Genomic DNA, 17,681 nt, shown 5'->3' with positions numbered 1-17,681 from the left:
CCCCACACATTCCTGAGGTGTTCCTGTACCACAGACACTGCAGTTTGAACAAAACCAGTGATAAACCGGGACTCTGCCACTCTTTCTCCTGGCTTGAACGAGGCAATCCAAGAAAGCTCAGAGGACTACTGAATTCCTTGCTTTTATTACAAAAATGGGAATGATCACTTTGATCAAAATGAAAAAAGTTTGCTCACACTGTGTACATGAAAAACTCTAAATACAAAAATCATCCCAAACACAGTTTGTGCTTTTTAGAAAAGAATGCAACATCATTTTGCACTGCATTTTAATTTTTGACCCCCACATAGAATAGAAAACACACATCGCAGCGTGCAAAGGCTGCCATCGTAATCTGAAGAGTTTCGATCGTAACCACATAAACAAAGGAGTCGGGGATTTGCTCGCTGGGGCATGGAAGAGATCTCGTGGTAGAGCAGGTGGTGACGTTCCGGTTGGAGAGCAGAGCAGGAGAGGACAGCCTTGCTCCTGAACTGCCAGCCCTCCCGACCTGCGCCGTTCCTGCAGCAGCCGTGGCAGCCAACACTGGTCAGCAGAACAGCTTTGGGGAGAAAAAAAAACCAGAACAAAACCCCTACAGCTTTACTGATTAAATCTATGGAATCATTATGAGACCAAAAAAAAATTCTTCAGATATCTCCATAAATTAGTGCAGGGAATTAAAAAAAAAAAAAAATGCATTTATGGTAAACTAGAATTGTACAGAGATACCATTTATCAGTTACCAGCACACAAATCTTGCTTCACACATACCCTGTGAACATCAGCTCATTTCACATGCAAAAGACCAAAAAGCAGTTATTACAACAGTTCTTTCACATCCCTAATTTAGAAAAATATATTTTTTTTATTCCATCTTTGTTGAAACTGTGGCACAGTGAACTTCACTCACTCTTCCGATCAAGTTGGATGGTAATACTGCCCATAATTCCATGCGTTCTGGTAATTGTACTAGAAAAAACAAACACAACAGATAACAGCATTAAGTCAGACTGCCCGTGCTCCACGAGGATACCTGACAATGAGCTGTCTGTCCTTCCCGAAAGGCACGGGTAAGGCTGCCCTTCTGTCACTGGGGCGGTTCTGGTGGCGGCCAGCGCGGCGAGGTGCCCGCGTCCCACCCGGAACGTTCAGGACTCGGTCCCCCTTTACCGAGGCTCTGCACGCAGCCCGTGCCTCGCTCCGGGTGGAACACAGAGGGTGTTCCTCTGCAGGGCCCAGCCCCGGGAACTCCCGACCGCCTGGAAGAGCCCCGGGAAGTCAGCTTTGTTAGGGAGGTAACACTGACCTGTGGTTCAGTCCAGGGTCAGAGCTACACCTAGGGTACAGCCTGGTACCGTTGTGTGTCGTGTTTTTAGTCACTTAACAAACACGCACGGGGTAAGTCTTCCAATAGAGGACAGGTCAGAGGTTCGCTCTTGCTCCTCAGATCCCCTCTTTAGTACCTGCTCTACGGCTCTGCGTCACTCCCCTTTCAACAGACTCTCGTAAGAGGGAGCAGACAGTAAAGGAAGCGCAAATTGTCTGTGTTCTAGCTGCTCTCACAGCACACCCCACAAGATGGCAGAGCCTGAATAGACAGCTCAAGTGCCCCACCACTACTCCCTTTGAAGCCATGGGTTTGCAGCTAGCAGAAACCATCACTGAGGCAGTCCCCATGGTCTTGCTGCAACCAGCTGTACCCCAACTATCCCAGCTGAGCCTAGGTAGGTATTCAGCCGTGTAACATTCTCGGGGTAGCACGAACAAACGTCTCCATTCCCTCAGAAAGCATTTCTGTCTGCTACTCTCAAGCAGACCGTGAAACGCACGGGAGGCAGACGGTGATGGAGTTACCACGTCAACCACAGGGCTGAGATCTTCCTCAACACTCCAAGTCTGCTGTTCCCATGGTTCTGTGCCTGAAAACTTGGGGCGTTTTTCCTGGTCTAGTGCTGAGCAGTTTCCCCATGCTGGGTGAGACACCTTTCACTGCCTGACTTTGGAAAGAACGCTTGGCCTTGATGCGGGCAATTCTAAACCACAGGTACACAAGGACTGGTTTGTGTCCCATCTGCAAACACTGTTCTCAGGGGCTTGCTAGGCTCCTTGCAGTCTAAACCACAGTATTCATTAAACTGCTTCAGCAAAAGTTTCAGTTGGACCCTCTGCAACTCACAACTGAGAATAAGCAGCATTCCACACCTGCAGCACATCACTCTCGCCCCAGCTGAGGGGGCACCAGCAGCACCCACCCTTACCAGTATTAATCTCGCACAGAAAGGCAGGGGTTGAAGCTGACTTTACAGCCTGCCCCGTGGACAAGTCAGAGCACAAAAACGGACTGTCAGTCTAGAAGCAAGCAGAGCCTGTGCTGGAGGTTGCTGCTGCCACAAGCAGGAGGAGGAAACCAAGGTATGGTATTACTGATTCACCCTTTAAGCCCCTGTAGGGGACAACATGAAATGCCATGCAAGAACAGCCCCCAAGACAAGCTGTTGAACAGGCTGGTTTGCATGCACTATATACCAGGGCAGTAGACCCATACCGAAACGTTACAGGAGCTACTCGTTGGAGAAAGGAACTATCAAAACGCACAGTAAATTGGCAGCCCAAGGCGACCCTCCTGGGCAAAACATTTCAGCACAGAACAGGTCTATTGCCCTTAGCCCGCAATGGCCTTAACTGCTGTCACACAACCCTTCATGTAAATGTCTAGCCACCAAACTGCTCATCTTGCTCCACACTAGAGAGAAATATTTTACACTTGCGTAACAGGCCAAAGAGGAATCAACAAAAACAGGAGCTAACTTTTTACTCCAAGCCTTCCTCGCCAACTGACACAGGCCATAGATAAACGTCACTGGTATGCACGTTGTGGTTTTCCATTCAGAACGCGCATGTTGAAAGAAGTAACCAAGCATACACCTACCTGGTACCAGGCATTGTAGTTATACGCTGCCTGATTGACTTGCATGTCTCCATCCATCATCTGTGCTGATGCCAAAGTTGGGTCATCTGTGAGCATTTTCTTTTCATCTGGCTCCTCTGATCTGTGAAGTTAATATATGCTTATAAATGGTATCTTGGATTAAATTCTGAGCATGTCTTTGCATGAGAAATGTTATCATGGATAAGGTTAAGTAGTATTTTGAAACTTGGTGCCCTGTCCAAACAGAGTAACAATTTGATTTAGAAAAAGACAGTAGTATATTGTGCTTCAGAACGATAGTCTGGTTTTTAAATTGTTCTGGTGCTCAAACCGAGACAGCAAAAGCACGTTTCTGCTTAAGAGTAGCAGTACTGTTTAGTTTTCCTGTGATACATTCACAATGTTATTTTCCAATAAATCTGTTTCCAAATATTTTAACCAACAGTATAACCCAATTTAGTTTGTACTTTACGTGATTAAAAAACAGTGATTTTGTTCTTGCAAGCAGTAGGTTTAAAGCTGAAAAATATATGTATATATATTCATAGATTAAAGAAAAAAAAAACCCCACAGACTCTGAGATTGTTCTCTGAACTAATTATAAAGCATTTCCAAAAAGTGCTTTGTGTAGTGTAGTGTACGGTACAATGTAGTACGTGTTCCAGCTACCCCATACTGCATCATCTACCAAGTTAGTTTATACCCTCAGGTGAACAGACTTCCTACCCATTCTCTGCTCTCCTTTTCAAAGAATCCTGCTCCTTTAGAAGTGCTTGATGTTCATCATAGGCATCCAGAAGCCTGAAGGAGACAAAATGAAAGAAAGCTTTGCTCACCATTTTCATGTAAACGTTTTAAACACATGAGCAACCATTTCACAATGTCTACTCGAAACTCTAAGAATACAAAAACATTCTAAAAAAACCTCAAATCGTAATCAAATTTTAATCAGTGATCTACCATGAAGGCGGGAAAGCCAAAAAACTTAATTTGATTCCACAAAGCATAGTGAAGAATTTTCTGTTAGCTCAGAAATTCCCAACTTGCTCAACTTCTATCACACTTCGGGCAGTTCTTTTATAAAGTTTCTTTATAAATAAGTTTTCTAAAACTTATTTGTGATACAGCTGCTTCTTCCAGTGACTGCATTCCCTCAGCTGCCTGTTGATGCCACCCATACCAGCCCTGATACTTAGGAATCAACATTTCTTTAAATACTGGCAACGAGTATTACACAGAATTACAACCATTCCAAAGTAGCACCTACAGCCTTCTCCCAAACAACACGGGAAGAACAAGTACATTTAATGCAGCACAAAAGAGTCCTAGCTAGAATTCCCACAAATAGCTAAATACCATTTCATCTGTTGCATACCACAGTTTACAAGGTATCACATGAAAACTGCTTCTTCTGTCAATACTGCTCTTGGTGAAAACCATTTCTTGTACTTATTCTATGCTCTAGTATTATTTGGGAACTGAAAACTTCATTTTGTTTGCTCTATAGGATCCCAAACTTGCAATGCTTGGCTGCCACGCAAGTTAGGATGGCCAGAGTCAGCAGAAATTAAGGACAGCTATTGTTAAAAAACATACAAAGCAGAAAAACTAACTCATGGTTAGTCCTTCGAAGTTAATTAGCTGCAAATGTAAATGAAAACAAGGGCTTATTTTACAATAGAAAATTAAGAGAAAAAAAGTGTATCTAGTATTTAATTAAAAAGTTGCACTTCTAGTATCTGATCCTCCCACATAAGTGTACAGCATTGTTAACACTTTAAACATAGAAAAATCAAATCAAATACCTGTATCACAAAAAACTTCACATTCTCTTTGAGGAACATCCTCCTTTATAAAATTTACCAAGAGAAAACTACAGTAAGAAGTTATGGGCAGCATAGTTTTGCTCTATGAGGCGTTAGCTATTTCAGAAAAAAAAGGATAATTTTCTAAAATGATATGCCTATTTAAAAATGGGAAGTTGGTTTAGAAAAGCAGCTATCCCTCAACAGAGAACTGATGTCACAAAAGAAAAAACTCAATGGATGCCACTAACCCTACACCTTCCCTAGTGCTTCTACCAGCACTCTTGTGGTGACCCTAATTTGGCCATTGCACAGATTACATCTTACTTGTTTACATCAGAACCAAAATCTTCAAGAAATTCCACTTTTCGCTGAGAAAACGTAATCCTCATTTTTATAGACAATGCGCCATTGACAGCCTTATCAAAACAGCTCAAGATGTTTTCTTCATTTTGCTTGAGATCACCACTGTACTCCATTTCAAGTAAGTTGAGATACAGTTTTGTGTTTTCCTGTGCAAAAGACATATTAGAAGTTGTACATCTGTCACGTTAGGCATTTAATGCTGAATGTATAGCTACCAGATGCATACCAGAACGTTTACATCATAAGTATATGCTAGAATAGTCAATAAAAAGATTTTCTTTTTACACTGGTCATCTTTGACCTGGCTTGTTTCACAAATAGATTAGAAGTGATCTAACACTACAAAACCAGATGTCACGCTTCGCTAATAGTGAGCTAATAGTATTTGGAGTGCCAAATATTTCTGTGGTTATACCAAACAGTCTACAAGTACTGCCTACGCGATCAATTTTGTTCTCCTTGAGATGTGAACACACCTATAGTATGTAAGATTCTAAAAAGGAAAAATGAAGGTATGAAGCACATTGTGATTCTGATGGAAAAAAAAAAAAAAGCAAACTTCCAGATTTGCAAGCTGCACATACGGCAACATCAGTTTAGAGGGACTGGTGTCTCCATGTAGTAATGAAACATTACATACAGTTACAATTCCTGTCATCATTGTTGCCATATTTTAAAAAAAGAAAAAGAAAAAAAAAGGTTCAGAAAGAGAGAAAAATACCAGGATTTTTTTTTTTTTTTTTTTTTTTTTTAAATACAGCAAAGAGGGAACACATACTTTGTCAATTTCTATGGCTTCTGACAGCACTTTTCTTGCCTTTGGAAGATTTTTCTGTACTTTGAAGAGGTGTCGAGCTAACTTGATGGCGTAAAACGACGATTCACTAATTGATTTGGCATTCCTAACGGCATCTTCAAGCAGATGTTCAGCTTCTTCCATGTTTCCATGTCTGCGTTCTAAGCTTACTCTTCGCAAGCGAATCATTGCTAGCCCTAGAATACACTCTTCGAATGTCTTCAAGATTCTTCTTGCTTCATCGATGTTGCCTAAAATACCAGTGAAGATGCTTTAAGATGAGACATCCAACAGCCTCTCAAAACCAGAATCCCTCCCAGCAAAAACTAATGTTGCTCTTACCCTGCTGCTCCTCAAAGGCAGCCCACAGCATGTGAACCATTGGTTTCTTAGGAAGATGTATTGTGCAAGCCCTGCTGTAGACATGCCTCACTCCTTCAATACTATGATTCTCCATGTATTTGGCATACTATAGTTGAAAACAGAGCAGAGATTGAAGAATTTAAAGCTTGTATTTGTCTTTAAAAACATGACAGAACGATAAAATTCTTTTGTTTAAACCCATTCAGCACCTTTATTGAACCACTAGACTAGTTTCTGTAAGGAAGGACGTAGAGAGGCAACGAAGTTGGCATATGCAGCAGTCAAATCTGGTTGCAAGCAGACCATCTCCTAATGCAACAGATATAGTTATATATGAACAACATTCCACAAGAGTACAAAAGGTTAGTCACTAGATCAATGTATGCAATCGGTAGGAGATAGGTGGTAAACCGCTTCCCTTACCTTAATCCAGAAGTCCTCATAGAGGGCACATGAAATAACACATCTTTCAAAGAGGACCACAACTCGCTCATGAGTGCCATTTTCTATCTCAAATTCTAAGTACTCTTTCCAGTTTTTCAGCTGAATTTTCTCCAGAGGTTTTACATGAAAGTAAGGCCTCTTAATCTGCAAGAGTCACAGTATGGCAACTTACGACTAATAAGCATACCACCAAGTGGCTTAAAAAAAAAAATAAAAAAAAAAAAAAACCAAACCAACAACAATAACAAAAAAACCCCACAAACCAAACAGCCACACACCTTTCAAGCAATGCCATTTAAATAAACAGGACTTCAGAATGATACATCTTAGCTATTCAAATAAGTCTGCTGGGGTTACCCAAGTACCGATCTCAAGAGATTTTGCTGACAATTACATTCTAGGCTAGTAACTTGTTTTTTGAGAAAGTTTTTTGAGTGCAAGTGTTTACAGAAGCTGAGAAAGAACTCAGTGCAGTTAATCCCTTGCAAACCTGCGGTCACAACGTAACAATGACATTGTAAACAACAATGAATACTGCCCACATACACACAACTCTAAAGAAATTACTGTTGTACTAGCACATATCCTACAAATTAAATTCAAAATTTGGTTGAGAATCATGACAAGACAGAACATTGAATTGAACTTCACATTAAATATTTACATTAAGCTGATTATTCCAAGAGCTAGCAAGATCGCATTTTTATTGATGACTACAAGAGGAGCTGGGTGGGACAGAGATCAGCACAGAAAATTTAAACATTGTTTGAACTAAACATAGCAAGGCATCCTTCCAGAGATGTTTTGCTTTTTCTCTCCAAATCTTTTATTTTACCTGATTATCTCTCCTGTACTGCCACTCCATCTCAGATACAAATACATACAAACAGATAAAGAACTTACAATAATTAAGCAGTAACATTCAATTCTTCAAGGCCAGCTGAAATCTAAAGCCAATTAGCCCCTTCATGCTCCTCACTGAACTCTACTATGGAACCCAGTACTCTTTTTCCATTTTGACAAATTCACAGGTACATTGCTCCTGCTGAAATAACAGTAAAGCAGGTCTAAGCGGTCTTCATCACTTATGTGACATCTGTTGCCTGTCTACCTCATTTCTATCTGTTATAAAACACATTTAACCTTGTATTTCAAACACCTCAGAGATCCTACACGTTGGTATCTACAGAGCAGATATACTCTCTTCGTAGAAAAAGTACTGATTCTGGGCAGGAGCAAGAAAGGACACCCTGTTTCTTACACATTTTCTCCAGTGTGTCCACAGTTTTAGCATTCTCCCAAGTTTCAATAATTTGTAGCTTACAGTTTCCGAAGCCAAAGAACAACTATCCCCACATAACCATTTTCCACAATACATCAGGGTATTTGAGCCTCGACTACTCTAGGGACACGCTCTGCATGCTCTGCTTCCTTCTACAACAGGTAACCTGTATGAAAGCGACCTTGCGGCACGTAGTGCTGCTATCAGCCCTTCAGGCTGCTGTGTAACAGAAAGGGTAACCCACCCGAGTTAGACTTTGTTCTAGTCTACAGCGCTAGGACTGGCTAGGTACCATGTCCTGGAGTTCCTCTGTCTTATAAGGTATCTGGCCTAGTCCAACAAAGTGCAATAAGCAACATAACAGTTCTGACATCACTTAACACATTAAGGAATCTCTGTATCAAACAGCTGGGACAGATTTTCAATGTACTTTTAAAAAAGAAAATAAATTTAAAACAAGAACCATGTTATGCAACATGCTGTTTGCCAGGAAGGAAAAAATAAAAAAAAGACCAAGAATTAAAAAGTCAGGTTGTTTTTCAAAAGTAACCAAACTTAATTCTACACAGAAAAAGTTCTATATTTGCAGTGATCAAACAATTAGTTTAATTAATTACTTTGAATATGTTATACATAGGAGCTGCATGTTATGATGGCTACTTTTGGAAAGCGAAACTTAACTGATTGCAGGTGTAAGAGTGTAACATTAAAATACAAAAACATACAGATTTCATTCTCCTTTTAGGATAGGCTTACCTTTTCAATCAGAATTACCTTCATCCCCTTATTCTGCAATGCCCCAGATGCATAAGGCAGTACTAACTTACATAGCATTTCATGCTTCTGTATTTAAAGACTGCTTAGTAAACAATACACCATCTTGCCTCTCTCCAAATACTATTAAATAATAAAATAATTAAAGATTTTTAACTTGTCAGATGACAAAGGTGACCTCACAAGTTGCCTTTTCACAAGAAAAACAGCAGAGAAGTGAAACTTGATCTTTGTTCAAAGCCCTACAACAGTTTAAGTTGTAAGGCCTAACTGTTACTCAAAATTCCTAGCTCCCAGTCTTATGTTCAAAACGCTTGCGCATGCTGCCTTACGTAGAAAAAACAAACTTACCGCTTCTTCAAACGTCCACCTCTTACTGACTTCATGTTCATTGTGGTTAAACATTTCTTGATGAATCTCAATGATTCTGTGCCTCATGTTTTCTATCTCAGTGATTAGCTAAAACATAATTTTTAAAAATGTAACACAGGTAGACACCGTATCACCTTTGTAAATGCATTTTATGATGACAATAACATGCATAAGTTAGAAGTATCACAGATGCATTAAATGTTACCCTGAACAGTGGAAGGGACGGGATACTGCCCTGATGGTGCCTTGGCCCTTAGCGCAACCCAACTGAATTGGTTTTCTATCTGAAGTTTTGCTCTTATGCTAAAAATAATTAAAGATGATTTTGGATCCAAGTCAAACTTGGTTTCACTATGTGTACATTTTCACAGTCAGCAATTCCTCTGGACGGTTCCAAGTTTTCATATGCCTTTGAAGAATATGAACCTGCTCTGACTGTTGCTGATGAAGAGCTTTCTTGGACCACAGTTCCTAATCTGTTAATCTGGAATAATTAATATTTATCCCTAAAGTTTTGTACATCACTTCTCCAATTTTTTTAACTCCATTTCTTTCATACCTATGAAAACACTGGAAAGGTATGTCCTGTAGGCAAAAGCAGTTATCACATGAGCCACAGAGCAATGATCTGCAAGAGAACTATGGAAACACCTCAGCTACAGCTGTACTAATTGTCTGCAAATAAATTAATCTGTCAGCCACAGAGTAAAGCAAGAAATGCCGACGAACATCCTCTGCATATGTACCTTGGCAGGGTCAGTTATGTCCTCAGTACCAGAGGGCAGGTCGTCTCCAGGTTGTGCATCCTCCCCGCTATGGCCATTCACAGATGCTAGTTCTCTGCGCAGCTGAACAAACTGCTCCGTAGTCAGAAGGTCCCGAGGCAAGTTGTTCTGTATATGTTCTTTAAACCTAAGAATAGTTAGAAACAAGTCAACACAAATTTGATGTTTCATGTTGCAAAACTCTGCCTAACCAGAGCACGGTAATAAATCCTAGTGAGGTTCTGCATTACTTTATCGACCTAGAGCAACACTGAAAATGCAACTTCCAACAACATACACACAAAACGCAACTTCTACTATCTATCTGACTTCAAACACTTCACATTTCAAAGAGAAAGGAAAGGACGCTGAACTTCAGTGGTGAAGACAGACCACTTGCCATGCATAATTGATGCCAAAGGACAAGATCGGTTTTAGAGGAAGATACTTTATTTCCAAACCCAAAAGATCTGTAGAAATTATGGGGAAGACTGGTGCATAATTTAACTAAGATTTCTGGTTCCCTCTTAACCTCTCCGTATTAATGCAGAATTCTACTATCTAAAACTTAACCAAGTATTTCTCTTTAGTCAATTAAATTAGTCTTTCACCACATGTGAGCATTGCATGAGGAATTAAATTTCAAAACTGCTCAATCTGATTTTTCAAAGACATCCTCTCTTCTTCCTCACAATTCCAAGGCCTTCCTTTATTCCACAGAATTTGTGCATTTATCTAAAACCAAATTCCTAGAACATGTATTAGTACTTTAAAACAACCAGTCAAACTGTATGAGTACATAAATAAGTAGATAAGTATATAAAACTAAGTAACTATTTCAAGTTCTTGTTGAGTGAACACTTTCATATTTACAGAATTAGGTTAGCATGTGCTTAAGAAATTCATAGCATTAACTAAATCTTTGTTTTCTCTTTACCTCTGGAAGTGATGACTATAGAGCTGCGTTGGAATTCCAAGGATACGGTCATAGATGGATGTAACTTCCCTTAGGTTTCCCTGTTCATTTTCCCAGTTTATATACATTTCCCATAGTCTGTCAGAACGGAAATCTGTCCCAGCAGCTAAGACTGCATGTTCATAGGCTCTGAAAAATGAAATAATTTTACAGTTGTTTCTAGATGTGGTGACAGAACAAGGAAGAAAAGTTTGCGCTCTTATTTAAAGATTATGAGCATCCTCATTTACTTGCAACCACAGTTATATTCATTATTTAAATTCTGCCAAGTATTCTCTAGATATCTGTAGCAAGATCTCTAGAAATTCAGAAAGTTCACATTCACTTTTTTTTCCTCCAGCACTACCGCAACAGAACAAATAAAGGCAACAGAAAAATCCACTTGCAGGAATGCAAGATATTACGAAAATACACAGTCTCTACCAACCTCTGAAGTCACAACTTTTGACCCTTGTACCACACTGTATTGTCTACCCCTTCTTAGGGAATTTGGCTCCATCATCTCTTAAAAGTCCTTAAAATAACTGCAGGTTGTTATTAGCTTGCCCCTTAGCTTAAACATATTAATCTGATTACACTGCTATGTAACTGTATGTGTGGGTCTCTTGTATCACTTAAGTCTGCTTTCAACTTACCCTCGAATAGTACTGTTAGTTTCAGGATCAGTAGGGTCCAAGGTCTCCTTTAAGAAGTTTATATAATGTATCCAAAGATCAACACTAAGAGGAATTGCCTGCAGCCCTCTGCGATAAACCTATGAAGAGAATATGAACTGTACTTCAAATACTTAATGGCGTCCTAATAGAGAGGCAACACTGTGTTATCCGGTGAACCTTAGAAATACTAATTACTGGAATTTTGTTTAAATAATCTACCATTACCATTTGGGTGGAGGTTGGATAGAACATGGCAATGTTCTGATCTCCACGTGCAGAGTCTTGATCTTCAAAGCGCAGCGGTCCCTGCATTCTGACCAGGTTGTGTGGGCAGGCTTTGGGGTACAGACCATAGGGCACAGACCCATTAGAGCATCATTGACAGCGTCTGACCAAAAATGCAATAAGATGTAGCAATTGTGACCAGCAAACCAACTATATTGTTTTGAAAATGAGTAATAAATGTAAGTGACAGAAAAGCCCTGCCCTACTTGTTAAGCTGCAGTGTAATACAGAGGCTTGCACTGCAAAGCTTGACAAACTGTAGAGGTTTAACGCACCTGCCAACAAAGAGAAAAAACATTAGCTACAAATGCCACAGACGTGACAAGTGCAAACAAAATCCCTACAAACCTGACCATACATGGCAGGTACTGGCAGCCAAATGACTTGCAGTAGGTTAGTCATTATTTGGCTAACAGGACCAATGGCAATAGCTGCGCCCAGCTACCTACATACCTCATCAGATTGTTTAACGTTGTCATGCCGCTTTTCAAGGTCTGCATACTTTTTCCAATATCCATAGCAATATGGATAGTGTGTGAAAAACCTGTCAAATGCTTTCCTGGCAGCTGGTAAGTGGTTCTGCAAGAAATACACAACAAAAGCAATGAATCCTTTCCTTAAAAAAAACTTCACATTATTTTAAAAACAATAAATGCTTTAACATTGTCTTAAAAACGATTTTTCATTTTGTGATCTCTGCTGATGACACTGGCAAGGGCAATTGTCTTAAAACAGCATCTATGAAAGCCTGATGTACAGTTCTAGATTTGTCACTGGAATACCCATGGCTTGTTTTGGTTTTCTTTGTTTATTTCTGGAAGGCTAGGGAAAAAGGGGGCATGTACTAACCTCCTGCTCTACATACTGTAGTAGATATACCCATCCTGTGAAATCCTGGGGATTGTCCTCTACTACTTTCCAGAACTTGTCAAAATCTGGAGGGAAGCAAGCCTCAATATCTGTTGTCTGCAAACTTTCAATATTTGGAATTTCACTCTCCTGTGTGTTCTCTTCATTCAAGTCAGGGGTACTATCAGGTGATTGTTCCATCTCAGTTACACTCATAATTTCTGTACTGAAGTCCATATGCTGTTCTTCTGTTGTCGTTTCAGCGCCATTGTCTGTGCTGTCATTGCTCACAGTCGGCTTCTCCTCCTCTGTATTATCTGCGTTCTCCATGGCTGAGGTTACTGCTGTTTTGTAGTACTAGATCCTATGGAAATAAAAAAGATTTAGTATTCATGCAGTGAATATTCAAGTAGAACTTGGGCATGAATTATCAGCTAAGAGCCTCCCAAGTGCTTCAGGCATCCATGTATTCCACCACAGACCTTCATCAATTAGATCTGCTTCACTGTTGAGCTTAATTCACAATTAAAAAAAATGTTAATAGCTGTCATACATTTTAACATCTGCACATACAAACCATTGTGGTTTTTCTAAAAAACTATCACAAGTAGCTATCAGGGTATAACAGTGAACCAATACCGTTCTCCTGTATGAGTCTAGCGGAAGTTTATGCCAAACAAATAATTACAGTCCAATTTATTCAATTCTCCTACTTAGTACAAATCAGTAACTTCTTTGCAAGACCAGCATATGTTAAAATGTACCCTTGTCATGGTTTAACCCCAGCCAGCAACTAAGCACCACGCAGCTGCTCACTCACCCCCCCCCCACCCAGTGGGATGGGGGAGAAAATCGGGAAAAAGAAGCAAAACCCACGGGTTGAGATAAGAACAGTTTAATAGAACAGAAAAGAAAAAACTAGTAATGATAAAGATAACACTAATAAAATGACAACAGCAATAATGAAAGGATTGGAACGTACAAATGATGCGCAGTGCACCCCACTCCCCAGTTCCTATACCAGATGGGACGTCACAGGGTATGGAATACCCTGTTGGCCAGTTTGGGTCAGCTGCCCTGGCTGTGTCCTGTGCCAACTTCTTGTGCCCCTCCAGCTTTCTCGCTGGCTGGGCATGAGAAGCTGAAAAATCCTTGACATTAGTCTAAACACTACTTAGCAACAACTGAAAACATCGGTGTTATCAACATTCTTCACATACTGAACTCAAAACATAGCACCATACCAGCTACTAGGAAGACAGTTAACTCTATCCCAGCTGAAACTAGGACAACCCTCAATGCCTAGCTGAACTGGCTTAAGCGATAACTTTGCAAAGAAAAGAATTACTCTCAGCACTAGACTCAGTCCATATTAATGATGTCTATAGAAACTAACCAGCATCAGAAGGCCACAAAAAATGTTTAGGCTAGCCCCTTACAAGCAGTCAACGGCTCCCACACACAACTCAGGTGTCAGGTGCTTCCTCCTGCGCCTCAGGACAGACTCCATCTTCCTCCCACTTTTCATTTTGATCTTCCTGCCAAATGCTGCTGCCCAGCCCTACCCTCCTCCACAAAGGCCAGACCAGCCTAACTTAGCTGCATGCTGCTCTGCCAAAGAGCAGTTGGCCACAACTGATCTGGGCCTTCACCGCCTGAAGCATAGGCGTAAGGCACTCAGCTGAACCTTCCCTACCCTCAAGCTACATCCTAATGACTAACGGATTCTAGGCAATACAATACCCAGGCAGAATACAATAGCTCTTAGCTGTGAATCTATCTTAATGAAGAACAGTGTGAGACCATCACCCTCAAATGCACTGTAGCAACTGCCACTCCTATTTCCCCTTGCTTCTCTTCAGAGAAGATGGCAAGTAAGTTTTGCATTTAAAAAACAAAAAAAAGTCCCCACCCCCACTCTATCTCCAGAATTCTTTCCCACTGTGTCCTGGTTTAACCCCAGCCAGCAACTAAGCACCATGCAGCCGCTCACTCACTTCCCCCCGCACCCAGTAGGATGGGGGAGAGAATTGGGGAAAAAAAAGTAAAACTCGTGGGGTGAGAGAAGAACGGTTTAATAGAACAGAAAAAAAGAAACTAATAATGATAATAGTAACACTAATAAAATTACAATAATAATAATAAAAGAATTGAAATATACATATGATGCACAATGCAATTGCTCACCAGCCACCAACCGACGCCCAGTTAGTCCCCCAGCAGCGATCTGCCACAGGCCACTTCCCTCCCCCCCCCCCAGCTTATATACTGGCCATGACATCACACGGTATGGAATAACCTTTTGGCCAGTTTGGGTCAGCTGCCCTGGCTGTGTCCCCTCCCAACTCCTTGTGCCCCTCCAGCCTTCTTGCTGGCTGGGCATGAGAAGCTGAAAAATCCTTGACTTTAGACTAAACATTACTTAGCAACAATTGGAAACATCAGCGTGTTATCAACATTCTTCTCATACCTAACTCAAAATCATAATGCTATACCAGCTACTAGGAAGACAATTAACGCTATCCCAGCTGAAACCAGGACATACTGAAAGCCTGAAAAGAGAACAAAGAGACCACTTGCTTTCACTTTAACAAATACGTTGATAAGCCACCAATAATATAGTGGAGGAAAAATTCTTGACAGAAAGGAAAAAAAAAAAAAAACATCTATACCCCATCTTCAGCAGCGCCAACATGTGAGATAACAGTTCATGTTTTCCTAGGAGTTCACCAAGGCAAGTAACTTCAGCATAGTGTTAAAAGGTCCACACGGTCTACTCTGCAAGTTTTCTAATAACTGTTTTTTAAAAGTAACTATTTCTATTCTCCATTGTATACATCATCTAGCAATCATAAAAATACAATTTCTTTCCTTTAAGGTAAACAGTTCATAATTTTGCAACTTTATATGGTAACTGTTCATAAAAATGAACAGTTCATGCCATTTAAAAGTCACACGAACACGATGTGACTACACAGAGCACTATAGTGCTTTTGTTCTACAGGAAAAGAGGATGCTTGTGTAAGACAAGCAGTTTATTTTGTTAAAGACCAGTTCTTCCCCACACGTTGGGGCACTCTAGAAAGCCTGCTTCAAAAGCTGGTTTCTTCAGTGAGTGTTGGAGATGCATCTTCGATATTGATTTTGAGAACAAACATAATTTATAAATTAAGAAATTAAATATCAAAGCAGTATCAGTACACCTCTACCAGTGCAACATACAGAAGAGATGTGCATCATTAAAAACAGCTGCTACCATTCAGAGCTTACCTGTGTAAAGATTCTAAAATCAAAGCCAAAGAGGAGTGTGTCATGAGAACAGCAGCCCCAACACTTGAAAAAAATAGCTTAAAGGATATTTACAGCTTTAAATTCGAGAAAGCTCATGCAATTGTTTTCCAACATCCAATAATTTATGACCAAAACTTATTCTGGCAGATATTTTCCCCCTCTAGCTGATTCAGAAGATGTAGTCCAGCTTAAAAAACAACTTCCCCAAATCTCGCTGTCTTCAGATAAGGGGGAGAGAAAAAAAGAAAGAGGGAGAAGCGGTACAGGATCACCCCTGCACACAAGGTTTCAAACAGAAACTGAAAGTCTGTCTGACAGTTCGCTTCCAACTGAAGGAGTTCTAGAACACTCCCAGGGAACCAAGGCATATCCCAAACTCTTACAGTAACCAAGGCATATCCCAAACTCTTTACAGTAACTGAAGGTTACAGCTGACACAATTGACCCTGCCTGGTACCAAACAGCTGCCCATCAATCCGCGGAGCTACGAAGGCAGCACACATGAAGCTGATGCTTCAAGTACAGGCAAACATGGAACAGAGTAACTTAATTCCAGGAGTTTTTACATCTCTCAGGCGAAACAACTAGATATCAGGTAGCCACACACACCAGCTTTAAATAATTCACGTCAACATATATTATTTAGCCCATTTCAATTAAGCGTTTCTCACATACAATACCGGCGTTTATAAATATGAATGAATTAATGGAAAACGCCTAGGAAAAAACACAAACGGGCAGCACCACGGGATTTCAGGCCCCACCTTACATCCCCCCCCCAGCCCCAGGAAGAGCGTTTCACAACCCGCAGCAGCAGCTGCTCGAACCTCTCCGGGCAGGACAGCGCGGGCGCTGCCGGCCTGGCCCCTGCCCGGGGACTAACGCTCTCCTGTATTAAACGACAGCCGCGGCCAGGCTGGTCTTCCGCAGAGCCCAGTAACCGCTGCCCGGGGGAACGTCTGCAGGCGGCAGCGGGGCGACTGTCACGGCAAGCGGAGAGCCCCAGGCACGGCGCCTCCTCCCCTCAGGCCGGCCCCGCCCGCTGCCGCCGCCGCCGCCGCACCCGGCCCGGCTGAGTCCCCCGCCCGCCTCAGCCTCCCGCCGGCCCAGGCCCAGGCCCAGGCCTAGGCCCGGGCCCTTCCCCAGGCGAGGCGCTCCCCCCTACCCTCCCAGGGCCGATCACGGGGCCCCGGTCTCCCGAGTAAGGGACCGCCCGGCCGCCCCGTCCCGTCCCCTCAGCGCCGGTACCTGCCGCGGGGACGGTGACCGCCAGCCCGCCGCGCGCCTGCCGCCGCCGCCGGGCCCCAGGAAGAACGGACCGCGCCTGCGCGCAGGGCACCGCGCCTGCGCCCGACCCGCAACGCGCATGCGCCCGGGCGCCTTCCCGCCCATCCCGCCAAATGGCGACCCTCTCGCTTTTCCTTCCCTCCCCCCTCAGGAAAGGAGGCGGCGGCCGCAGCGTTACAGAAATAAATCCGGTTTATTCGCGTCAGGTTCCCGTGTCAAACGCGTACAGTACCGGCAGCGGGAGGGATGGGGCGGGGCGGGGCGGGGAAGGGGGCCGCTTTACCGGCGCTGCCTGCGGAAACGGGAAGGGGAAACGGGAAGGGGAAAGGAAGGGCTCGTTTCCCCCAGAGCGGGTCGCCGTGCTTCGCTGTGAGCTGCCGGAGTTGTACATTCCCCTGCAGACGAGCATGCCCAGCCACCAAACAAACGTTACAGCACC

The 17,681-nt window shown here is 42.2% G+C and overlaps 1 protein-coding gene and 1 non-coding gene across 8 annotated transcripts; both read right to left on the bottom strand.

The window, feature by feature from the left end:
- Positions 1-126: 126 nt before the first annotated feature.
- Positions 127-17,308, bottom strand: PRPF39 (pre-mRNA processing factor 39). Of its 7 annotated transcripts, none has more exons than XM_030007385.1 (14): positions 17,204-17,308; positions 12,665-13,028; positions 12,269-12,394; positions 11,510-11,628; positions 10,836-11,003; positions 9,881-10,046; positions 9,114-9,221; positions 6,686-6,850; positions 6,242-6,368; positions 5,882-6,150; positions 5,065-5,249; positions 3,659-3,733; positions 2,933-3,053; positions 127-972 (listed from the first exon to the last, which is right to left on the bottom strand). In XM_030007385.1, exons 2-14 carry the CDS (start codon positions 12,992-12,994, stop codon positions 922-924), a joined length of 2,010 nt encoding a protein of 669 aa, XP_029863245.1. In that variant the 5' UTR covers positions 12,995-13,028; positions 17,204-17,308; the 3' UTR covers positions 127-921. The 7 variants fall into 7 exon arrangements, with proteins under 7 accessions (XP_029863245.1, XP_040974378.1, XP_029863250.1 ...); XM_041118444.1 differs by lacking the exon at positions 17,204-17,308 and having other exon boundaries at positions 127-562; positions 914-972; XM_030007390.1 differs by lacking the exons at positions 12,665-13,028; positions 17,204-17,308 and adding exons at positions 11,756-11,918; positions 12,022-12,090 and having other exon boundaries at positions 12,269-12,385.
- On the bottom strand, positions 5,687-5,772 carry LOC115338707. Its single transcript, XR_003922516.1, has one exon. It is a non-coding gene; the product is annotated as a small nucleolar RNA SNORD127 (small nucleolar RNA).
- Positions 17,309-17,681: the final 373 nt, after the last annotated feature.

Source organism: Aquila chrysaetos, chromosome 2, assembly GCF_900496995.4.
Source record: "Aquila chrysaetos chrysaetos chromosome 2, bAquChr1.4, whole genome shotgun sequence".
Taxonomy (NCBI): Eukaryota; Metazoa; Chordata; class Aves; order Accipitriformes; family Accipitridae; genus Aquila; species Aquila chrysaetos.
Note: the sequence above shows the minus strand (reverse complement) of the source record. Positions and strands in the feature narration are given on the sequence as shown.